The sequence below is a fragment of the Eurytemora carolleeae genome, unplaced genomic scaffold (assembly GCF_000591075.1).
Source record: "Eurytemora carolleeae unplaced genomic scaffold, Eaff_2.0 scaffold357, whole genome shotgun sequence".
NCBI classification, from domain to species: domain Eukaryota; kingdom Metazoa; phylum Arthropoda; class Copepoda; order Calanoida; family Temoridae; genus Eurytemora; species Eurytemora carolleeae.
Genome location: NW_019396335.1, coordinates 3,785 through 29,648, shown reverse-complemented (window position 1 = coordinate 29,648; position 25,864 = coordinate 3,785). Strand labels below are relative to the sequence as shown.

At 32.8% G+C, this 25,864-nt stretch overlaps 2 protein-coding genes across 2 annotated transcripts; both read left to right on the top strand.

Moving 5' to 3' along the window:
- The first annotated feature begins 661 nt into the window (after positions 1–661).
- LOC111701157 (FAD-dependent oxidoreductase domain-containing protein 1) lies at positions 662–6,945 on the top strand. Its single transcript, XM_023472324.1, has 11 exons — positions 662–759; positions 1,461–1,535; positions 1,884–1,935; positions 2,669–2,749; positions 3,507–3,622; positions 3,960–4,011; positions 4,378–4,450; positions 4,595–4,736; positions 5,621–5,708; positions 6,310–6,523; positions 6,859–6,945. The coding sequence occupies exons 1-11, from the start codon at positions 700–702 to the stop codon at positions 6,914–6,916; spliced, it is 1,011 nt and encodes a 336-aa protein (XP_023328092.1). The 5' UTR covers positions 662–699; the 3' UTR covers positions 6,917–6,945.
- On the top strand, positions 6,930–25,864 carry LOC111701159 (uncharacterized). Its single transcript, XM_023472326.1, has 21 exons — positions 6,930–7,019; positions 7,304–7,392; positions 7,802–7,864; positions 9,064–9,127; positions 9,448–10,522; positions 10,937–11,000; positions 11,083–11,127; positions 12,020–12,122; positions 12,427–12,525; positions 12,897–12,967; positions 13,552–13,659; positions 16,024–16,081; positions 16,454–16,516; positions 17,476–17,539; positions 18,960–19,024; positions 19,225–19,344; positions 19,742–19,867; positions 20,265–20,326; positions 22,122–22,202; positions 22,281–24,540; positions 24,848–25,864. The coding sequence occupies exons 1-21, from the start codon at positions 6,951–6,953 to the stop codon at positions 25,862–25,864; spliced, it is 5,766 nt and encodes a 1,921-aa protein (XP_023328094.1). The 5' UTR covers positions 6,930–6,950.

Genomic DNA, 25,864 nt, shown 5'->3' with positions numbered 1-25,864 from the left:
ACCATTTCCCCCCGTATTTCATTAAGAGTGCTGAATATTGTAAAATAAAGGTTGAAATCATTAAGAAAATGATTTCTTAACCTTTTTTTTTTGGGGGGGGGGGTCCCTTGAATTACTTATTAAATAAGTTATTGCTGAAAAAGTCCCTACATTTACTGATTAAATAAGTTATTGTTGAAAAGGTCCCTGGAATTACTGACAAAAAAGTTAGTGTTGAAAAGGTCCTAGAATTACTGATTAAATAAGTTACTGTTTAAAAGGCCCTGAAATTACTGCTTAAATAAGCTATTGTTGAAAAGGTCCCTGGAATTACTGATTGAATAAGTTATTGTTGAAAAGGTCCTGGAATTACTGGTTAAGTAAATTATGGTTGAAAAGATCTTAGAATTGCTGATTAAATAAGTTATTTTTGAAAAGGTCCCTGGAATTACTGATTAAATAAGTTATTTTTTAAAAGGTCCTGGAATCACTTCTTAAAAAATCATTGTAAAGGGGGTCCCTAGAATCAATTCTTAATAGATTATCGTTAAGGAGGTCCCTGGAATCACTTCTTAATAAAATTATTGTTTATAAGGTCCCTGGAATCACTTCTTAATGAATTATTGTTTAGGAGGTCCCTAGAATCACTTACTTAATAAGTAATTGTTCAGGAGGTCCTGGAATAACTTCTTAATAAATATTGTTTAGGAGGTCCCTGGAATGTTCAATACTCCAAATGTCAAATTTCAACCTCATGGGAACCTCACTCTAGTCACAGAGGAATTCATAACATTTTATAAATTATACTTTTATCAAAGTTTTTCTTAAAAAAAAGGTGGATGAGACCTATGATTAATGAAAATTATCTGGCAAACATTAATTTTAATTTGAAACTTACTGCCTTGTTAGAACCCCGTGGATTTCTACAGAACAGTCGGAAAATCTAAGATATGTCTCATTCTTAAAAGAAAAGCAACGCGCTAACAGTGAAGTATTATCGGACTAAGTTTAACAGTAGTTGATTATTTTCATTGAAAGAGTTGCGTTGACATCTTTTATTGGATGGATTGAATGATTGATTGATTGGTTAATCCTCAGGAACTCATCTAGAGTTATTATGAGGATGGTTTTGTTCAGTAAAGAGTAGCTTATTGTTCTTTCTGGTTTATTTATTTTCTTAGTTTTGAATATCTCTTACAGCAGCTCACGGATTCTTTCTATAATTTCTTTTCGACTATGATTGATCATGGTAAACCAAGTTGCTGGATTTACATCACTGAAACGTTGAAGCATTTTGAACATTTGTAAATGTCAGAACGTTCTCTTCTTTCCTTCAGCGATTGATTGATAGATGGATTGATTGATTGATGTATTAATTGATTGATGATTGATTGATTGATTGATTGATTGATTGATTGATTGATTGATTGATTGATTGATTGATTGATTGATTGATTGGGTTAATGTTGGAATGTGGCCAGGAAAATATAGTAAGTCTAGAAGGGGCACACAAAACCCAGGGAATGTGTGGAGCACACACAGCCATCCTAACCAAGGTAAATATTTAGAGTTGTTTTTTACATAAGCCAGCTTAAGACAAAAACAGAATCTGTTTGAGGGGGGGGGGGGGGGGAGTTGGACAAACTAGATAATATTATGACTATTTTTCCACTTTGTAGAATGGTTTTGTTTTAAGATTAGGGGAAAATGATAAAGAAATAAATATTTTAAACAATTTAACATAGTGGGGGGAAAACAAGATATTTTTAATTAATTTTTACGACGTGTCCTTAAATTTGGGTTAATCAACATGGAGCACCCTGAATATACGTCGTGCGATGTCTCAAGAGTCAAGAAGAAAGAAATTAATATTTTTATTTTATTTTTACTTTTGTTAATTTCAGAAACAGTTGGAGCAACGGTTTCCTTGGCTTAATACTAATGGGTTGGGAGGAGGTTTGTTTTGAAACGTTGTTCTAATCAATAAACCATCTCTTTTACTGATTTTACATTTTTTCTATTTGTCAAAATATCACTATAGAAAAATTAATGAATTGATTTAATCTTTTTTTCTGGTATAGGGTTTTTTTGTGGTATAGGGATCTTTTTTTCTTGTATAGGGATCTTTTTTTCTGGTATTGGGATCTTTTTTTTCTGGTATAGGGATCTTTTTTTTGCTTCGTGTCAAAATCTGTTTTTTATATTTTTTTCTGTTAATTAAGATGACATTTTTTATTGACATATTTTTATAGTAAGTAAAAAAATAAATCACCCTTTTATGGTTCAAACGATGTTGAATTAAAAAAAAATATGAATAGTAAAATTTAAAAAAAAATTTATTTTGATGACAAATTTTTGCCTTACTTTACCTGCAATCGTGAATCTTAACTGTATTAGGTAGATTTTTAAATGTATAAAATCAGTCCCACAAAAAATTATGTTTATCAAGTAAAAAAAAAAAAATATATATATATATATATATAAAGTAATCATTGTTTGTCTGTTTTACGAGGCTTGTTTGTCCGATCACGAACCACGAGTCAAATTTTTAATAGGTGAACCCGATTGAACCTCGGGAATGTTTTAGTTTACTTTAATATTATAGTATATTGACATAAATAGAAAAAACTTTTTTTTCCAGAGAAAGCTGGGTTTCCAATTCTGTTTAGATATATTATTTGTTGTTTAGGTTGCCTGGGTTTAGAGGGCGAGGGCTGGTTTGATACCTGGAATATGCTGCAGAGTATTATTCTTAGAAATAAATATTTAGGTAAACATGTTTTCTTTTTAAGATGATAACTTTGTTCTGGAGATTGAGATCGCAACCATTCTTAACTTTTTATGTACTGACTAATAACTATATTTGTGCCTTTTTTCTTTGGTAAACGAAATAAATCTAAAATAATAATATTATACAGTAATATTTCCCGGCAGACAAGGATATCCAAATCATATTGGAATATTCCTCAAGCGCTGAACACCTTAACATTTTAAGATTCTTGATCTATAACAACTCTTTAAAATGAGTTTATTGGCACAAACTTTTAGATACATACTAACGAGATAAAATAGTAACAACGAGTNAACTAACCCATCTTGGTCTGAAAGACAAGACCTATTATTAAAACTAAAGTGGCTAGACTTTTAAGCATTTAAAAACTTATCGACAATTCTGTTTTAAGACATGTACGATAGTAGAAAATTAGATTCAATTTCAAGAATATAAAATAGGCTTCAGAAAGGTTTACATCAAAATCTTAGATTGGTAGTTTGAATGGTAAGATAGATAATGGTAGATTCAATGTATTTGTAGAGATTTGCAGGATTAGTTGCTTGAAGATAGGGGTTCTCTGTTGGACAAGCTGGAGAACTTCTCGACTTTGAACACCCTGAACACACATTAGTTTATAAAGATCCACAGATCTTACAGCGACCCACTGCCCCCTCCCTCCTCCGTCAAACTTTAATCCTCCTTGAGTAAAATTTTTTCAAAGTTTTGCAAAAATAAAAAATGGGTTTTGTTTCAGGAGTTGATTATATACATGGAGAAGTTATGTACGTGAAACGGCATGCTATACATAAGGTTGAAGGGGATGATTACAGACCATTCGAAACACATGTTTTTATACCAAATAGTAAAAAGGTTTGTTTCTGCTTCTTGTATATATTGTAATTGGCTGTTACCTTTCATTTATACAATTTACAACAACAGAGCCCATCTTCGGTTCTTTTTTCTAAAAGTAAGCCTTTTTTCAGTTATTGTTTCGCTAATATAAGGTCTTTCAAAATTGAGGGCGTAAACTCGTGCCCAATTTTCAATTATTTTTAGCTGAGAGTTAGTCAGAATGGAAGAAATATACAATTTTAAAATATTATTAGTATCACTGTAATTATTTAAAAAATCATAAATATTATCAAAGTTTTTATGCAAACAAGTTATCAGACAGACAAACAGAGATTACTTAAATTTTATTATTTAGGTTTACCCCATAGAGTTTAGTAAACTGGTTGTAGCAGCAGCGGGACAGTCAGGAACTTTCATCAAATTCAAGATAGCANCGTTGAAAATAATTTTTCACCAGAAGATTTTTTTTATGGGTTTACTCGCTGAATAAGGGAAAATTAATGTGTACAGGGTAAACTAAAAGAAGATTTCTATAATAAAAATGAAAAATAAGACCAGAGCATCACCCCACTCCCCCGGAGCCGTAATTTAAAAAAAAGAAATGGTTATTTTGTAAAAATGTGTGAAAATTTAAACTACTTAACTCTGCTTAACTTCTAATTACAGAATTTAGTATTAAAATAAAACTAACGCTCGAAGTTAGACTGAAATCAGTGGAGGGTAAGGGAAAGGGAAACTTTATAAATCTTGAATTTGACATAGATGTTCTGCAGGAAATATTGGTCGTATGGCAGGAATAGGACAAGGCAAAGGACCTCTATATATGGACATTCCCGTTGAACCAAGGTACACAAACACTGGTTTAAAGTCGGGATATCAAAATTACTTAATAATTAAAAATCCTGCCTCAATCCTTCACTAGAGGTTCAGGTTTAAACCACTGTATTCAGGCGAGGATATATATTTGAGATTAAATGTTCTTGTGTTTAGGCGAGGATATATATTTGAGATTAAATGTTCTGGAGGTCCGGGATTAAACTCTCCTCTAATCTCTGATCCTAGTGGATTATTTATCCGACGGAACGGATTAATCGGACACTATCTAGTCGGTAAACTACCAGACCCAGAGGAGGTAGAAAGCACATTTTTAATCGATTTATCGATTTGTAGAATCACAACTTCATTTTTAAAAAATTCTTTGCAAAAAAATAGTCGAAACAAATAAAAATTGTCTTGTTTGGCTTATCGCCATAAGACAGACTTAAAACAAAAGTGTGATAATATATAATTGCTGTCCAATCCTAAAATTTCATTAAAATCGGTCTGACGAGGGAAGGAAGGCCAGCCAAAACAATTCCTCGTCCGAGCCACCTCGAAATCCTCGTCCTTTGATAATTATGTGTTTTAAAGTTTCAAATTCTTGAGGATAAAACTATTTTTTTTAAAAATATGGCCACGTTAGGGCAATTGAGAGATATATTCATAAGAATCCCCAACATTTTGGTGAAAAATCTACGCTCTAATTCTATTTCCTTGAGTGTGATTTTATGAAATTTTAGGATTTAATTACCAAATCTGTTTTTTTATTTATGCATTGATTAATTTGTAAGAAATGATTTTGTTTGTTTGTTTTAATTCAACGAAATGATTGATTGATTGATTGAAGTCGTTGTGAAATTATTTGGTTTTATTTTGTTTATTCGATTGATTGATGTATTGATTGATTAATTGATTGGTTGACTAATTGGTTGATTGATTAATTGGTTGGTTGATTGATTGATTGGACGGAAACTAATTTCCAGTTGATAATCGACACAAGTATAGTGTGTGTTGTGTACATAGCAAGGTCTATGCAAATAATTGCGTCACTACAGTGAGTGATTGATTGATTGATTGACTAATTGAGTTTGGAGACTCGGTTAATTAGTTAATTGATTGATTGAATGATCGTCTTTTTAGATTTTAAATTTTAATTAATTTCCTGCCTTATTAATTGATCGATTTCATCTTGTTTAGCCTCCTATTCCTGAGAATATGTTTGGTGATGTGGATCCAGAATATTTTGAGGAAACCATCCTTCCACTTCTTCAATATAGAATACCAGGTAGGGTCAGGTTTATACATTCAGTTCAAGGGACTGTTCAGTGTTTACGCCATGTAAAAAAGTTATATTTCCGATTCATAACAGGACACTTCAAACCAAAATTGATGGATTTGTTCTTCTTTCGATTGCTTTTCTCCTTAAATGAAATAAGATTTATGCAGCAAGGAAATTAGCAATTTACCTTAGTAAAACAACGATATCGTTTAATGTTACTCAGATAAAGAATAGTAGAGTATTATTTTTAAATCGAGATATTTTAAAGGAGAGTCACATGAAATTATGATGACAGCCTCTTTAAGCATTATTGTCTTAAAATGATCAATGGTAATTCCTATGTTTTAGGCGTATCATTACCTGAAATATTAATTTATTTGCTGGCCAAGTATAAAATGGATGTAATCGTAACCTGACTGTGGTTGCAACAGACTTTGTATTAATTTGTAGCAAACAAAAAATAAATTTAGAAATTCAAAAACTTACTTCTTTAAATAAATGACTACAACTGTAAGCAAATATGTATTCTCTCCAGTTTCCAGTCTACCAGACCCTAGGCGCATTTATTAACGGGAAATTGGTGTTTCTGAAAAATATTTTTCTCTAGGATTTTCCGATTATACACTTATCGACAGTCGACCTGTGGATTTCGACCTAAATTATTTCGACGGAACCCCTATTGTTGGCTTACACCCCATCCTCGACAACATATTTATGGCAACTGGATTTAACGGCCGGGGACCTACGTACGGCCCTGCTGTCGGCCGTGGAATTGCCGAGCTCTTGCTGGACGATGGATACCAGACGATAGATTTTAGCAGGTAGCACCCCCCGCCCAAATGTTTTCAAGGTTATATATTTTCTAGGAAAATTTTTTTAAATATTTTTTTGAAAAATTTTGTTTTACCAAAAATTAATTTGATTTGATGGTATGCTTGTGCGGAGTCCAAAAATTTATTAAGTGTTTTCTCGCTGAATTAAGGAAAATAATTAAAATTTGTGTAAAAAGTATCAAAAAAAAAGCCAAACAAACTTTCCCCCAGAACTTTAAAAATCATTCCCTCAGGGGGGGGGGGGGTTCTTAACAATATTATGTTTTTGCTTTAAAATTAATATTTTAATCAATAATTTATTTTCTAATTTTTTAATATTTCAGGTTCAGTTTTGACAGATTTTTGAACAAAGTTGAGCTGAAGGAGGAGATTTATGCGTAATATTTAAAAAAAAATTTAACCATTTCAGATAAAAATGCGCAAATTAATTCCTTCCCCTTGTCCCGAGTACCCAGACGCAGAGGAGGATATAGTTAAGCTTCAGGTAGAAAACATCTAGTTCGGGGGTATTGTAAGTTGGAGTAGGTTTTATTTACAAGATTTTATAACAATTTGAATTTCATATTGTGTGATATATTGTTTTAGTCAAATGTTCTAAAAACTTGTTTTTAGTTTTTCATGATCAATTGTCAGTAAATTTTGATTTGTTATGTAACTTGATATCTTCCTTAATCCAATTTGTATAATTTCCAATATCAAGAAGTGCCACCCCCCATTGATAAAGATGGGACAAATGATTTTATGAACTGAATAAAAATGTTATACCAGGAGTTAGAACAAAGTGTGCAGTCCCTTGAAGATGAAAAAGAAAGATTAAATAAGATCACACCAGAGCAATTAGATAATTTACAGCCAAGGTAATCATCACGTTTTCGTACTTCTTGTTTATTATTTTAATCAATTAAGATTTATGTAAATATCTATATTCATAAAAACTAGAATTAAGGAACAGAACCCCGGAAAACTCAAAATATCTGTCAAAAGATTACGAAGAAAACTTGTGTCTTGATCACGTTATAGGGATTTATTTACCCAACTAAGTAGAAACATTCATTCCTCCGATAAGGATAGATCAAGAAAGCTGCGCATTCATTACTTAATAGCAAAAGATCTCGCTGAATTTCTATGACATCCTTGATCAGTAAGATAGTTTTTGTTTTATAAAATTTACTTTTTTTTAAAGCTGAAATTTCCATTAAAAACTCTTTATCAGACCCAGATGGAACTTACTTCGATGAAATTATTTATTTATGATTTCGTTTTTAGGTTTAAAGCTGGTGTTCTTGAGAAGATTAAAATATGTGAAAGATGTTTATTGAACTCTTCAAAGTAAGATTTTTTTCAACAATCCATGAGGATTCTCATCTATCCTTGCGATACCCACTAAGGGAGTGTTCGCGAAAAATCAAATGAGAGAATTGAATTTGGAATCAAATTTTATCAATCTTATTTTAATCTTATGTTTAGATAATGCGAAAATCCAGTAAATCCACGATTTGGAATATCTTATTTAAAATACAAATCAATTAATTAAATTTGAACTGAGTATTTAATTTTTGCCATTTAACATTCCAATTTTATTTTGATATGATAGTTGTTCTTTTAGAGGATAATAATATGGCCGCTAGATGTCTCCCGTTAGAATTTCTAGGAAATACTGGATTTTACTAGATTCTCCGCTGTAAGCGACAAAAGTTTTTTACAATCTTCTCATTAATTATACTTAAGATGAAAAAATACTGATACCATTCGACTCCTTATTTAATTCAGATCCAATCTATACATGAGACATTACATTGGTCCTACAAAGAATTTGTCTCCTAGCCTATTCTAGCCGCAGCTCTCGGCCCAGAATTTTTTTATCCTAACCTAACCAAAAATAAGGTTATAGACAACATATTATTTAACATTCAAGATGTTGTAGCGCTCGGCTCCCTCGCTCTCCGTAGGACAATTGATTTGTATGACGAATGATTGTAGGACATATGACATAGCGGCCCCTTTCATTTTAGCGAGCACTCCCTTTTAGAAAATGAAATAAACTGTTTTTAAATGAGAAAGCCAGAATCCATCTTTTTTATTTGATTTGACTAAGCCGACGTTATAAAACAATTAAATTTAAATGTTCACATTTTTTCTATGAATAAGATAAGCATCTCTTTTATTCTTAGGATTATAGATCAATAATTCATTTCTAAAAATGTGCCCTGTACATTTTCATAATATTTTACTATTATCACGATGGCGGCCGGGGGATTCCACATGATCAATACTTAATTTAATTCTATTTATTAGCAACTAAAACGTGGCAAAATTTCATGATATTAAATGAAATCATGAAATTAAGAAAAGCACGAAGCTGATTATCAATCATCAGTTTTCAGATTTTTACCGTTGTTTTCGTCTACTATTTCTCCATCCTAGATGAGATCTGTAAAGTTTGATTTTACGAGATAATTAGATCCAACTCTCCAACTTGTTAAATACATCGTCATATGTTACCACTTAAAATAAGTTGTATTTTTCAGGATTCTTGAAGATTTTAAAAGTTTTCTTGTCCATGAAAAATACAAACAGTGGAATTCGATAAAGGTTAGTACAGTTCTTTACACGGTGTTAGGACATGGTCATAATTTCTTTGAAAATCAGTCTCAGCGTTGTGAAATCATATATTTTGTAAAAAAAAAAGCTTTTTAATTTATGAAAAAATAATTAATATTTTAACTGAAACTAGTTCTGACTTTTGTTTTTGGTTTAATGTAAATCCAAAGCGGATGGGCACAACTCTGAACATGTCCTAACGCCTAATTAAACTTATCCTTAGATAACATTATTTAATTAACCTTTACTTGACTTTAGTGTGTAAAATTTAGTTATCACAATGTTACAATATTTCAACAACTATTATTTAGTGTTCAACGGAACTAAACCAAGCTGAAGATTCTAGAACTGTCTTGCAAACATTAATCTTAACAGATCCAAATTCTTTGCATGGAGTCACTTCTTCCATAACAAGCATAGACACTCCCCCCAAACCTGTTGCAGACATTCCCTCCAAACCTGCAACTGAAAATACCTCCAAACCTGCAGCAGATATTCCCTCCAAACTTGCAGCTAAAATTGACTCCAAACCTTCAACTGAAAATCCCCCCTCCAAACCTGCAGCAGATATTCCCTCCAAACCTGTAACAGATATTTCCCCCAAACCTGTAACAGACATTCCCTCCAAACCTAGCAAAGACATTTCCTCCAAACCTGCAGCAGACATTCCCTCCAAACCTGCAGCAGATGTTCCTTCCAAACCTGCAGCAGACATTCCCTCCAAACCTGCAGTAGACATTCCTTCCAAACCTGCAGCAGATGTTCCCTCCAAACCTAGCAAAGACACTCCCTCCAAACCTGCAGCAGATGTTCCTTCCAAACCTGCAGCAGACATTCCCTCCAAACCTGCAGCAGATGTTCCTTCCAAACCTGCAGCAGACATTCCCTCCAAACCTGCAGTAGACATTCCCTCCAAACCTGCAGTAGATATTCCCTCCAAACCTAGCAAAGATACTCCCTCCAAACCTGCAGCAGACATTCCCTCCAAACCTGCAGCAGACATTCCTTCCAAACCTGTAGCAGACATTACCTCCAAACCTGCCGCAGATATTCCCTCTAAACCAATAGCAATTATAAGCATAGACACACCCTTAACACCAAGCATCACCACTCCCTCTCTGCCAAGGGCAGAGTCTGCAGTAGGAGTAGGAGTAGAAACTTCCATCATTGAATCAAGACCTACTGTTACTATTGTTACAACTGTTACACTAGAAAAAGAGTCAGATCTTCAACTTAATACGGAAAACCTTTCAAATATCAACCCTAAGGAATCAATGAACCCAATACCCTGTTCTAGTTCTAGATCATTACTTGATAAACCTACAAACCTCCAGCTTCTGACATCAGAGGAACCAGGAACCAGAGTTCCGGATACTAGAGATGAAGGTAGACTTTTTTTTAGATTTGTCCACATGCTTCTTTTTTTACAGATGTGGCTTTTGCAATGTGAGCATTTTGCATTCCTGCTACTAAAAATTACGTAACATACAGTACCCTTTTTCACAAAAACTTTGCGGTAGGTAGGTATTTGAGAACAATTTTAGTTCAATTTTTACAATCAAAGTGTCATTCGAAATTTCTCACGTTACCCAAATCCCCCCACTGCAAAGTTTTTTTTTCAAGGGAAACCCTGTATAGTTAAAATTTTAATTGGCTTATTTGTCTATGTTTTTTGGCACTTATTAGCTAAAATTTTTTTACTGAAGCTTCTTTCAAGTTTTAAGATTTCGAATATAAGAAGAAAATTGTTAATAAGTTTATTTTTATTTTCCCAAATACACAACACACACAATTATTAAGGTGGCTTTCAGCAAAGTAAGGGAATTAAAAGAAAACTGTACATTGAAGAATCACACAATGAATAGTAAGAGGAAATCATAAAACTCTAAATTTTAAAAAATCCTTAAATTTGAAAATGAACACAAGTTAATCATATTCATTTTTAGTTTAGCAATTAAGAAGTCTAGACAAGAAGCAGCGCTTAGAAGTAGGTAGGAATATGTGAAGCAATTAATAAATCATTAAATAAGACTATATAAGTAATATATATCAGCCTAGATTCCTACGGAATGAAGGTTGATGTTTATTTATTTATTTATTTATTTATTTATTTATTTATTTATTTATTTATTATTTATTTATTTATTTATTTATTTATTTATTTATTTATTTAGTTATTTATTTATTGATTTATTGATTTATTGATTTATTGATTTATTGATTTATTGATTTATTGATTTATTGATTAATTGATTTATTGATTTATTGATTTATTGATTTATTGATTTATTGATTTATTGATTTATTGATTTATTGATTTATTGATTTATTTATTGATTTATTTACTTATTTGTCGGCCTCCAATCAATTTTTTTGAGATGATTGAACTACAGGGTTACCCATATAGGATGAGATTGTAAATACGACCTGAAACTCTTAAAATATGACGATTACATGGTTAAATTAAGTCTTCTGCCTTGAATATTGTATGTTAATGGCCTATTTACTGACATGACAACGAGAGAAACCAGTTTACAATTGCAGATAATTCTAACTGTAAGGAAATAGACAGTACAAATGCTGTACAGTCGTCTCTGAAGTCTCATAATTTTTGGATAACCCAGCAGTAGGTATAGCTTGCTAAACAAGTTTTTATTGCACTCCTGACCACAACAAATAAGTAGTTTAACTTTTTTAATTGTTGTACCTTGTCCTACTGCGTTTGCTTTTCATTTATCTATCTGTATCTAGATTGTCCTACTGCGTTTGCTTTTCATTTATCTATCTGTATCTTGATTGTCCTACTGCGTTTGCTTTTCATTTAGCTATCTGAATCTAGATTGTCCTACTGCGTTTGCTTTTCATTTATCTATCTGTTTCTAGATTGAAGAAGAAATCTGTTTTATCTAAAAGCTCCTGTCCTCAGAAATTCTTCCATCTCAAATGTCAGTTCTTTAATGCTGAACAATGCAATATATTTTGTAAGGTAAATGGATAGATAAGATGCAGTGGGTTTCCTACAATAAATATCAAATAGTTTGACCATTTGATTTTTTACTGGACATTACATAAGCCTTAAGAGTTTGTTAAAATTGTAACAAAAAAATGTGTTTGCTAATATGACAACGATCAGAATTTAACACTTAAAACCCCCAAAAAACGATATCATTTTCCACATTATTCGTTAGATAAAAGTTTTAAGGGTACCTTTGATAATCGGGTATTGCCATCTTTGCATGGAGGGTCACATGAAATTACGCTTACAGTCCCTTTAAAAGTTTGAATGTTAGGTTGACCGTGTGTACAGCAGCTGGTATGAGCTTCTCGGCCATATGTTTCTGTTCCATAGAACAGAGATCTTAAACAGAACTTTAAAGACGGAAAATAAGGTAAAACCAGACCATTTTCTTCATTGATTTATAGACTCGTATATTATGGTAAAAACAATGTGAAAACTTGGAAAAAGGTTTATCCCTTATATTTGATGGTGGAAAGCTTTGAAATTATAAACTTGGATTATTTAATATAAAAGAATTCACCAGGTTACTCCGAAATAGCGCTTAGAAAATTTGTTTCAAAATAGAACTTACGTTAAGTTTCGTTGTTGCTCATTTTTTTCAAACATCTTAAATTTTTTCGTTAAATTATAAGACAGTGCTAAAAATTTCCAGCAGGTTTGCTCCATATTGAAAACCCAAAAGATAAAAATAGGTTTTATAGTATTATTCCTTAATGAAAATCTGAATGCTCTTTAATTAAGATAGAACTGGTTTGCCCGTATAACCATCCTGTCTCAGGATTATACTGCGCTGCAGGATACAAGCTAGTCAGGTAAACTAGAAAAAGTTATATCTTATGTTTTAATTTTGCTTATCTGTCTGTCTGTCACATGACCCCAAAGAAGGTTTATGGATGTTTAAAGATGGAATATTTTGACCATAAAAAGAGTTCGACATTTTTTTTTTAAATGTGCAAATTTCAAACAGAAAATCCTCGAAGTACAATTTACAGAGAATTTGGCAGCTTGAGGTGCAATGTTGAACAGCTAAACTTGTTACTAGAAACCTAGTTTTTAATAAATCTTAATTTCATTTTTCTCGTTAAACTGTAAATGTAAATGTTGAATATTCTGTAGTAGATTGGATTGTCAATTGGCTTGGTTCGTTTTTTTAAAACTTCATTACAAAACTGTGTTAAACTTTAAAATAAAAGGTAAGGTAAAAAAGCAAACTTTTAGAGAGAAAAAAAACCGATTTTGAAAAATTGAGAACTTCTCAGATATAAAAAAGTTGTAGTAGAATTGTATGATTTAGCAGTATTCCCTTTGTAACTATTTTCAACTTGTAATACTCCGCCCCAAAGCCGGCATATGAACTCGAGGTGTAACCTTCAAACTTTAACAATTGTGTGTTCAGGAAGTTAGATGAAGAGGTGAAGGATGATGCAGGGTTTGATGTACACTTTGCTCTTGCTCTGTTTGATTTACAGAAACATATCGAGGGTTGGCATATTCCAGAGTACAGGTACAGTACAATATTTAGAGTATTAGAGTACTACTCAACTACTATTCGAGTACTATTCGACTACTTTTCGAGTACTATTCGAGTACTATTCGAATACTATTCGAGTACTATTCGAGTACTTTTCGAGTACTATTCGAGTACTATTCGAGTACATTTGAGTTCTATTCGAGTACTATTCGAGTACTATTCGAGTACTATTTGAGTACTATTTGAGTACTATTCGAGTACTTTTCGAGTACTATTCGAGTACTAAAAGAGTAATAAAAGAGTACTAAAAGAGTTCTAAAAGAGTACTAAAAAAGTACTAAAAGAGTACTAAAAGAGTACTAAAAGAGTACTAAAAGAGTACTAAAAGAGTATTAAAAGAGTACTAAAAGTGTACTATAAGTTACTTACTTGTTACTTGTGTGGTGGTTTGCAGGAGACCTCTAGGTCCATGGCGCAAACGTCTGCGGTGTCCTCTGGAAACTGCGTGACTTTTCGATAAGTTATTCATCTAGATTCCTCCAATTTAGTCTTGAAAATGGTGACATTCCTGGACTCCTTGACTTCAATTGGTAAGCTATTCCACAGGGAAACCACTCTGTCAGAAAAGAAATTCCGTCTAATATCTGTCTTAAACCTTGTTGCGATCAGGTTTTTATTGTAGGAAGTATTTCTCGTCAGTCTAGTGTGTTGGTTATCAACAGTACGAAACCAAATTGACGNTTCTGGTCACGTGATTTAAGTTTAAGATTTTCTAAATTTTACATATATGAACTTTCGTATGATTTTAACACAGTTTTATATCAATTTCTCGAGATAGTAAAATCAGATAAAACTTTCATGTGTCGCGATCAAGAGCTAAAGTGATTAGCTTTCAGCCTATACCCCCTTTCATTTTTCCTTTACTGTCCCTTTAATAAATCACCTTTGATGCCAAATGATTCCATCTTGGCCAATAATCTCCTGTGCGGAACTTGATCAAAAGCCTTGCTGAAATCAAGATACAGAATGTCTACAGGAATGCCATTATCAAAGAATTCAGTGATTTTTTCCAGAAACTCAAGGAGGTTGGTGGCACATGATTTTTTAGGCATGAAACCATGTTGTGAAGATTTAAGTAGATTGTGCCTCAGAAGATAGTCTAACATTTCGTCTTTCATAATAGATTCCATTATTTTACAGGGAATAGATGTTAATGAAACCGGCCTGTAGTTATCAGTGCTGTGTTTTGAACCCTTCTTGAATATAGGGGTCACGTTAGCATCTCGCCAATCTTGTGGCACAACTCCAGATTGCATGGATTTCGTGAAGATTAATGACAGTGGGAGGGACAAACTGTCGACATGATCGATTAAAAATCGTGAAGAAATTCTATCTGGTCCAGAACTATTGCTATATTTCAATTTTAAAATCTTCTTTTTTACAGTCTCAGTGTCAAAATAGGTGCCATAAATAGCAAGTCCAACTGGGGGATCAGGGCACTTAGGAATGTTAGTATAAGAGTACTATTAGACTACTGTTCGAGTTTTATTCGATTATTATAAGAGTACTATAAGGGTACTATAAGAGTACTATATGAGTACTATAAGAGTACTATTAGACTACTATTCGATTACTATTCGATTACTATTCGATTACTATAAGAGTACTTCAAAAGTACTATTTTAGTTTATGAATGAAGATTCATTTTAAAATTAAGAAAAATTATATTTGAGAGATATTCATATTTTCTAAAAATTCTTGAATCAAAAGGTTCCTTTTGTGTGAATATACAAAAGAAAGTATTCAGTAACCCTATAATTATTATTCTGCGTCTTGAATCGTAAATTAATTCAATGAAATTAATATTTGAAAAGAGTAAACACGAAATATTAAACAATTGGAAAGTAAATGAGAAATTTTTATTAAACATAATTTAATTATGATCCTATGGTAACCGACCTACAGGTGTTAGGTACTTTCCTAAAGTTATTTTTCCAAGTGCGACCTCACAAGGGACAATTTCCCCAAGTGGCAGACTCCCAAATGTACATTTAAGGTTAAGTTGTTAACCCTTCTGAGGCGCCGCAAGCTAAAATGGGGAAGTGGGGGGGGGGGAAACTTAAGAAAGAAAAAAAATACCATATCTTCCACATTTTTGATTAGATAAAGCTTTAAAGGGTACCGTTGTGCATCTGTAGTCCTGCATTGTCATTGGATGGTCACTTGAAATTACGCTTACAGTCTCTTAAAAAGTATTTTATTACTATGCGTCCTCACTTACTGTGCATTTTTAATTTTTTATTTGTAACGTTCTCTTCAATTTGAATCAGAACCTTGTACGTATACACTACACAATACATACAGTATTCAGTCCATAATTATACTTTACTATTTTAGAAATGAGAAGTGTCCAAGGTGTCATGTTTACCCTGTCATGAATGGAAATGTAAGAAAGGTAAATCCAGGGATAAAAAGTTCAAATTAAGAAATAAGGACGCATAGCTACTGGTTAGTTTTTAGTCCAAGGTTTTAAAGTACGCAAAGCTTCTCAAACTTGCGTCTGTAAACCTTGATTGAGATTAATGAATCAAAAGCTGTCCAACACTTTTCTAGAAATGCCCCCCGGGGGGAATGCTCAGGGAAAAAATTGAACATCAAAATGCAAGGTTTTTATCCTTCTTGCTCCTTTTTCTCAAAATTTCATTTATTTTCTACAATTCAGCGAACAAACCCCATGAAAGATCTATTTAACATCGGAAAAAAATATTTTAATATAACACTGTACAGTGCATACTATTTGGAGAATTTATTTTGACCTGTTTACTAGATGGAGTCCTGGCAGCTCATTAACTTCTGGAGTCATCAAGCTATTCATCTGCCAGAGTATCAGGCAGCTTATCTATTCATTCATTCATTCATTCATTCATTAAAACTTTTCCTTCATTAATTTATTTGCCATTCTATTAATTTATCCTTTTATTCATTGATCATTCTCCTCGTTTATTCATTCATTCATTCATTGATAATTCTTGCTCCAATTCATATATTTATTCATTTATCAATTCATTTTTAAATCTTCCATTAATCTTGTATTAGTTTGTAAATAAATTTGTATTAAAATTAATATTTGCACACATTCATTCTGAAGACATTATTCATTTATTATTCATCGATCTTTAGATATTTATTCCTTTTTTTAAAATTCATTAAGGATTTCTCATTTATCAATCATTTATATATTCATGAGTCATCCTCTTTCATTCATTTTCTGATATTCTTTTTTATGCCTGTTTTTAACATGGAATATATGGGTGATCACAAAATTTTTGACGTTTTGACCTCAGATTCTAATAATTAGATTATTAGATTTAATGCAAAGTACTCCAACTCATTATTTGATATTTAAACTAAATTTAGTTTTTAATTCGTTTATCCACAAACCTAACTTCACATTTATCCAATTATATTAATTTATATTTTTAACCTTTTAAACTGCTTTGTTTGGAATTCTGTAAAATTTGACAGTCATTGTTAAAATAAAAAATGAGTAAAAATACTTTTGATTTATTTTTACATATTTTCATATTTACATTCATGTCTTTAACGTACAATGGCGGTGTGGGGATTTCACTATTGGAGATCTGTTACGATTATATTTCAAATTTAATTCAGCAGGGGGATATACTTCTTAATAAAACATTGTTGGGTTGGTCGATTGGTTATTGCCTCACCTCTCTCAAAAGGTGAAAAAGTTTCTGAAAGAATGTACACGTATATTTAAATGGCCCTCCATTTTTAGAGTTGCATGCCCTATTCACAACGTACCCTCTTAAACCTTTATTAATTTAGGATCGCCCGGACTGGATAACCCTGTCAAGTCCCCCTGTATGCTCTCCTACTAGAGGACCTATAGGTAACTGATCAGGTTTTAATTAGTCGGAACTTTTTGTGTATTTAGATCAAGCATTGATACCCGTCCCATATTAGATAACGAGATCAAGGGTTCAAGATTTTCAATACTTCACACAAAAGTTCCGGCCTGAGATTAGATCAAAGCTGGGAGTTTGTATTAGATCTATGGCTAGGATTCCTAGACCTAGCTAGTTATTGTATCGCTCATCTAAACCTTAGTCGCCGTCATTGATAGATTTAAACTTAAAGATTCCTAATCTTAGAGTTAAGAAATCGTAAATGTTTTCCCTGCATATCCAGTTCTAATGCTTACTTCTTTGGCTTAGCCGATATGTAACTTAAAATATCTCAGCTTAGGTAAGGTCTGCTAAAAATACATAGTTTAAATTAGGTCAGATGTGATCAAATGGATGGGATGGGATGATTTGGTACGATTCGGTAGAGTTTGGTTCCGTATCGGATCGTACTGCTCTTTACTGTACTGCTCTGTACTTGACTGTTCTGTACTTGTACTGTACAGTACAGTACAGTACAGTACAGTACAGTACAGTACAGTACAGTACAGTACAGTACAGTACAGTACAGTACAGTACAGTACAGTACAGTACAGCACAGCTAAGCACAGCACAGCACAGCACAGCAAAGCACAGCACAGCACAGCACAGCACAGCACAGCACAGCACAGCACAGTACAGTACAGTACAAGTACAGAGCAGTACGATCCGATACGGAACCAAACTCAACCGAATCGTACCAAAACATCCCATCCATTTGATCACATCTAACCTAATTTTAAGATATTTAAAGTTACATATCCGGCTAAGCCTAAGAAGTAAGCATCAGGACTGGATATCCAGTGTACTGAACTGTACTGTACTGTACTGCACTGTACTGAACTGCACTGTACTGAACTGCACTGCACTGCTCTGTTGTTGTGCTGTAGCATACTGCCTTACTGTACTCAAGTGGATTGTANCTGTACTGTACTGTACTGTACTGTACTGTACTGTACTGTACTGTACTGTACTGTACTGTACTGTACTGTACTGTACTGTACTGTACTGTACTGTACTGTACTGTACTGTACTGTACTGTACTGTACTGTACTGTACTGTACTGTACTGTACTGTACTGTACTGTACTGTACTGTACTGTACTGTCTGTACTGTATTATATTGTATTTTACTCTTCTGTACTGTACTGTACTGTACTTAACTGTACTGTACTGTACTGTATTATATTGTATTTTACTCTTTCTGTACTGAACTGTACTGTACTGTACTGTACTGTACTGTACTGTACTGTACTGTACTGTACTGTACTGTACTGTACTGTACTGTACTGTACTGCACTGTATTGTATTGTACTGTACTGTACTGTACCTAACTGCACTGAAGTGTATTGTATTGTATTGTGTTCAGGATGTTGGTATGGATGCAATTTCTGCTTCTCCTCAGGACTTGACGCAGTGCTTCATTTGTATCAGGTAAAACAAATTTAAAATATCCTCGTTAGACTCTTATTAAAGGTTTATCTTGATTAATTATTGAGTAAATAGGGATTGGAAATATATGTACATTGTACATATATATAATTCTAGATTATTCTAGACTATTATTGTTCATCAAGATGAATTATTGAGTATAGAGGGCGTGGAATACATATAATCCTAGATTATTATTCTAGGTACATCTAGATGAATTATTGAGTATAGAGGGCGTGGAAAAGAAGAGAAAAATCTACTGTCCTTCTTTCTCCGGATGTAGGTTTAATCTAGAGTTCATGGACCGCAGAGGGAATGAGGAGGTAATGCACAATTTTCTTTTCCAAGATTTACAGAGGCACCCTATAATCCTTAATGTACGAAATATTAATAATTTTATTTGTATTTTAAAAGAATAACCTTTGAAGCATTAGATGAATTTTTAAATAACATAATTGCAAAATAAACTTGCCAAGCTTTGTCACAAAATCTAAATAAAAAATGAAGGATCTTCATTGTTATTTCTCGGGAAATATTTTAGGTACTGGTGGGAACTAATTTTTATATTTTTAATAAAACCCGGCGCTTTGTCTTGTACCCATTGAGAACAAACAACCTTTTAGGAAGAGAGGGTCCAGGTCGTTGGAGAGATAATATCATTAATATAATATGTAACAGGTTGTATTTTAATAATAATAATAATAATAATATAATCATTAGATGGTTGTTGGCAGTGCTCTAAGTAGTTTATACTCTCACTTGAATCTTCATCACTGTCTGGAGGAGACACGTCTGTTGATCTGTCCAACCTGTGGTCTAGATCTTGCAGCATATCAGAACTTACAAGTAATACATTTATATTCTTTTCAACAAATATTAAGCTAACAGGCCCAACTTTCTAGTTTTAATTTCACCTTTTTGTCGATCTGAATTCGAACCTTTTTTGGTGTATTTTAAAGTGTTAATAAATTTCACGGATTAAAAAATAGCAGATTTCATACATTTAAAAAAAATTGAAATAGTTATAAAGCTATTTTCTATTTCGATAAGCTCTTAAACTTCCCATAAGTTAATGTGAGGCGAGGTTCTATAAGTTCAGTCGTTTTGACGTTAAATAGATACTAACAAAGAGGCAAAATATATTAAAACACAAGTATCAATATTAAGGATTTTTCTTGGTTATTTAACAGATTAATTTTAATCATAAGAATTAATTTTATTCATTATTGTTAAATATTTCTAGATCTGGGATCATCTGTCACAGCATAATATTGTCAAACAAGCCTGGTGTTCTCATTGTTCCAGGTAAGGTAGTCTTGGTTTAGGTGTTCCAGGTAGGTTATTCTGTGTTTAGGTGTTCCAGGTAGGCTAGTCTTGCTTTAGGTGTTCTAGGTAGCTTATTCTGGGTTTAGGTGTTCCAGATAGTTTTTTCTTGGTTTAGGTGTTCCAGTTAGGATAGTCTTGATTTAGGTGTTCCAGGTAGGTTATTCTGGGTTTATGCGTTCCAGTAGTTAGGTTAGTCTAGAAGGGAGAGGCTGGGTTTAGATGTTCTGCAAAAGTTTTTAAAAAATTATATGCACATTTACGACCAAAAACTTAAATTAAGATACTAATGGTAATTATGATAATAAGTTTCTCTTGATCAGTACTTAGTTCAGTAATTTAAAAAATATATTGTTATTGAACATTATTGAATTTCTGATAATTTTGTGTGCATTAAATTTGGTTTAAAAAGTCGTACTTGGCCAAATTTCTGAAGAAAAAAAGTCAATTGGTGTGAAAAAAACGTGTAGGTTTTTAAAAGATTTATTTCTTCAAACTTTTACGCTTAGTCGCAAACATACGTGCTAAAATGTAACATAATACTAATAAATATGCATTTACTTTCAATATACTTCATTTACTTACTTTTTTATTGGAAAACACATCTTTTGGAATACTATTGATCCCACCCCAGCATACAGGTGGAGAGCTACAGGGTGTCCCACATCATATTAGACCGAGAACGGGTCTAAATTACAATTTTCGGGACTATAATCAGAAAAATTAATTAGAATTAATCATTTTGAAAAATATAAAAAGGCTTATATAAGAATTTTCTTGCGGAAAATGATACGTTTTTTGAGTATTAAGGGTTTATTTTGGTGTTAAAGATTGGAGATAAACTAATATGATATGGGACTCTCTGTAGCTTAAAACTGAGTTTTTAAATATTGACTATACCTTCTTTGTAAACAAAAATATAAAGATTTAACATCGTCTTCTCATACTTAATCAGAGCCAAACAACTCCTTGGTTGAAGACTGAAAGAGAAGAAAAAGTTAATAAGTTTAAATTTAGTTATATCAAATTACACGAGGAAAAAATAATAAAATATATATTGAACTTTTGATCTTTCTCAACTTAAAATTAAATTTAAATAAAATTTTAAATAAGAAAACAATAAAGAAAAGCCTTTCTTTTTATCTGCGTTTAAATTAGTAATTGAGTTGAACGTGATAAAAAGGAATAAAACTATTTTTATTAAGAGAGAAGCTTATTAAAATTTTTGGAAATGAATTCGTTAAGAGTTTCATCAAAACTTCATATTTGATGTTTATTTTAAGCATTACTTAAACCAGAGGACTACCTTTTCATTTGTGAATCCTTGGATTATTTATATTTGTTCTTGTCTAACGGGTTAAATTTTGGATATCCAGTGGTGGCAACTTATTGCAGGGATAGCTAAAATTAAATAATTTAACGCATTATCCTGAAATTTAAATGCCATTTTACATAAAATTATTGACCTCTGGATACTTTTTCGTTAAGCCTGAAATCACAGACAATACCTTAATTAAAGATTTTAAAAAAAAATTAATGGCAGAAATATTACTGTTTTTGGATCAAAATTCTTTTAAACCTGCAGTTATAAACTCAAAACCAATAGTGGCTGACTTTCTAAGTTATGTCGAGTGGTCATGTGGGTCATTTAAAAAAAAAGCTTTTTGTGAGCAAGAATGAAATATTAAAACTAGATTAACAAAATTTGAAAGTTTAATTTATTTTGGTTATTTTGGAGAAGAATTTCCAGTATTTTTAAGGCTTTAATTTTATTTAGGTATGTGGACAGATTACAGGTCGACCTTCATGTAAGAACAGATTGTATGGCAGAGGACTATCAGAAATTTAAATATATAAGGTGAGAAAAATACAAACAAAAACTTAAAGTTGGTTACCGTTACCTTAAAATTTGTATTAAATTAGTTTTTTTCTTTAGTGTACTTGACTCTCAATGTGATACTGAAGTTGCACAGATATCTGATTATGTAAGAAGGAAAGAAGAGCAAGAGCTTAAAGTTATCAATGCAGCAGTGACCGCACATAATCAGAGGTTGACTGGGGGAGTAAATCATGTTGAAGAACCTTCATACAACCTTCCAGCAGAATGTGAAGCAGAGAGGTTACAGATTAGCAAAGAATTTCCACTTTCATCAAACAAAGATGCTGATAAAGAAGCCTCCAGCATGAGGGCTAGTGCAGATAATAATATTGATGATGATGATGACATTATTATCCTGACTCCTGAAGAGTACGGTAGAACATCAAAACCCAGGTCAAGTCCTGATGATGAACTGGATAGGCAGGGGTTCACACTCTCCAGGGTTGAGAAGATTAAGATAGGATTAGACATTTATCCTTTGTTTAACCAAACTACTCAGGATATACAAGGATTCAAAGAGATTGCTGTGATACTCGAGAACAAAATCTTCTATGGTGGTGGGGAAACTAAGATGAAGGCGAGGGAAGATCTACTGAAAAATGTAAATGAAGGAAAAGAAGGTCAAAGAACAAACATTTTGACAGAAGGGGTAGATGTAAGTGAAAAGGTTTTAATGAATCCCGATGATTACTGCTCTAAGCTTGAAAAAATGAAAGGAAACAAAAAATATCTGAAAGGATTGATCGAAAGAGAAAAGTTCATTGAAGATAAATATAAGCTAAACTTGAATGGATCCATGTATACCCAGTATAGCAAGTATCTTGGATCTGAACAGGGTTATGCTCTTCTTGTAATAGATGGAACTAGATTAGTATCTGGACAAGGGAGGACACTGAAAGAATGTAGAAGACAAATAATAAACAAGTGGAAGGATGTTGTACCTGCTGGAGAAATATGTTTGGACTTGCAACCTAGGGATCCAAGGTTTCTCAAGCTAATGTCCAGCCTTAATTACAAGCGTATGCCTGAAGAAGGTTTTCATTTTGGAGGGGAACGAATTTCATTATGGGGACAATTCTCTGAGCAAAGTTTTAATCTCTCTGGAATTGTTCAAAAAAGGTTATATTTTGCGACAGGATCAACGAAAGAAGATGCTATTGGCAATATTGTGGATAAGATATTAGCTAAAAAGTCTTCAGATATTTATTTAGAGCTGGAAAGACATGATATTAACAACAGAGAGGAAGTAAAAGAATCAGAAATTAAAAAGAAACCTGAGCTTTCTGTTGAAGAAAAATTGACAGCTGATGGATTTCATTTAAAGAATGGGGAAAATGTAGAGCTTGAAGCCAGTACGTATCCAGTTTGGTATAATGGGAACCATATTGCTGTTGTGATAAATGATATTCCCTATTATGGAACTGGCAGATCTGTGAAGGAATGCCGCGCAGCAGTTGTCTGGAGCTACCTGACTACACGAGTAGGAAGGATCTGCGGAGAAGAAGAAAAGAGTCCTAACGTGTCTGTAGTTATGAAAAATTTAGAACAAATAAAAAATCTAGGTCGAGAAAAAGGTCCTGAGCAGTACTTAGTTCAATTAGGGTTCAGAATATCTCAATATTTTGTTCTTGTTGATCAAATAAAATACATTTTATGGGTACCCAGGCAGACGAAAGATATCATAATTAGTATTGCTACTGTTTGCCAGTCCATGCCCTTGATAGTTAAATACAAATCAAGGGTAGGAGCAGAGGAGAAACTTAAAGCTTTGATTAGTTTAAAGCATTTTCTTAATCCTGAAATGAAACCAGGCAAATATGAGAACCTACAGGACAAAGCTGAGGTTAGGGAACCTCGTTCTGAAGAACATAAAACTTCTGGAGGAGGGAAACCTGGAGTACGGTATCATGGTGTTGGTCAGTTCCTATCTCAGCTCAAAGCAACAATAGATTCAGATCCTGAGTTTATAACCTCCAATATCGTCAAATTAGATGAGTCTCAGCCTCCTCCCCTCTCTGAAGCCTCAAATGTGGATGAATGTAAAGATGTGAATGAAGTTATTGCTGAACTACTGGGAGAGGGTATTCCTAAAAATTGCAAGAGAAAACAGGGAAAACGCAAGAACAGATCCGTTGTTAAACATATTGAAAATATTGAGCCGTGTAGCAGGGTAAGCTTAAACACTTTAGCACAGATTGAGAAGGGTCTAGAAGAGAAGGGTCTAGAAGAGAAGGGTCTAGAAGAGAAGGGACTAGAAGAGAAGGGTCTAGAAGAGGGTGAGATTCAAGTAACAGAAATGAAGGATGATTCTGAAAAGGTAGAGGTTTTATTTAAATATATGAATAGATGTATCATATTTGCCACAAAAAAGAATCGAGTCTTTTCTAATCCATAATTCCAACCTGATAGTATAAACTTTTGATATTTCAAACTTAAATCTAACAGAATTCATGGTTTAATATATCTCTAAGGTCAACGACATTGTGTTACAAAGATATAGTGATTAGAAAATCTGAGTTTGTGGCAAAGACTCAATTCCTGCCTTGAAATGGTAGTTTTAAAATATCATTTTATGCTTTCGTTTCATTATGGTCTTCAATTCATATTATTTTATTCATTTTTAGATTATTGATAAAGAAGCATTGATGAACCGAAGACTTAAATTTGTACAAGAAAATCATCCTAACCTGACTAAACCTAATCAGTCCTCTCCGAACTGGTTTCAACAACTCCAGTTAAATCTTCAGCGGCATAAATACGGGTCGTCTTCGCTTTTGTCCCTACCAGCCAACTCCAGTTCTCAAACTGAGTTAACAGAAGACCAATTCCAGTACAAACTTGATCAAATGATTACAAGTGAGAGTAGTGAGTCAAATGTTGATGAAAAACCCGTACCAGAAAAAACTACTGAAGAAGGTTCCAACAAGAATTTGACTTCTCAATTGTTTAAAGTGTTGAACAGAAGTCCGACGGAGAAAGATATTTCTTTATTGAAAGGTATAATTGGTGAGAGGTTCCAGATTGAGGGAGGAAAAAATGATTGGTTTAAATCCACTCAAACTAAACCTGAAGTTTACGGTATCGCCAACCAGGTCATAGGATACAGACGAAGTAAGGAAGAGAGAAGATCGGAAGAAATGGAAGTAGGAAAAGTGTTGTTAAGGAAGAGAAAGATGAATCTAAACGCAGTCAGTCTTAGGAAGATGAAGGAGAAGAAGGATTTGTTCAAGATGAAACTACTGATCATTACTGACAGGATGAAAAGCAAAGGTCTTCCACTAACTCCGGCCACCCAGGCTAAATTTGATCAAGTTTTCAAAAATAAACCGAAAGTTGAAAGCATGATTAGAAAGAAGATTATTGATCAGAAAGAAGAGAAGAAGAAGATTAAATCAAGGCAAAAGAAGAAAAGACAACGGGCCAGGAAAGCTGAACTGATGTTAAAAGAAATTAACTCTTTGACGGAGAAAAGCAAAGAAAAGGAGAACTGGCAGAACAAAAAGTCAGTCAGAATGAAAATAGAGACCAGGGATTCTAACAAATTAGAATTTGAACAACCAGACAGTCTGGAACACAGTTCATACGAAGAAAGGTTAAAATTTTATATTCTCATTAAATATTTAAAGGTTAGTCAAAAATAG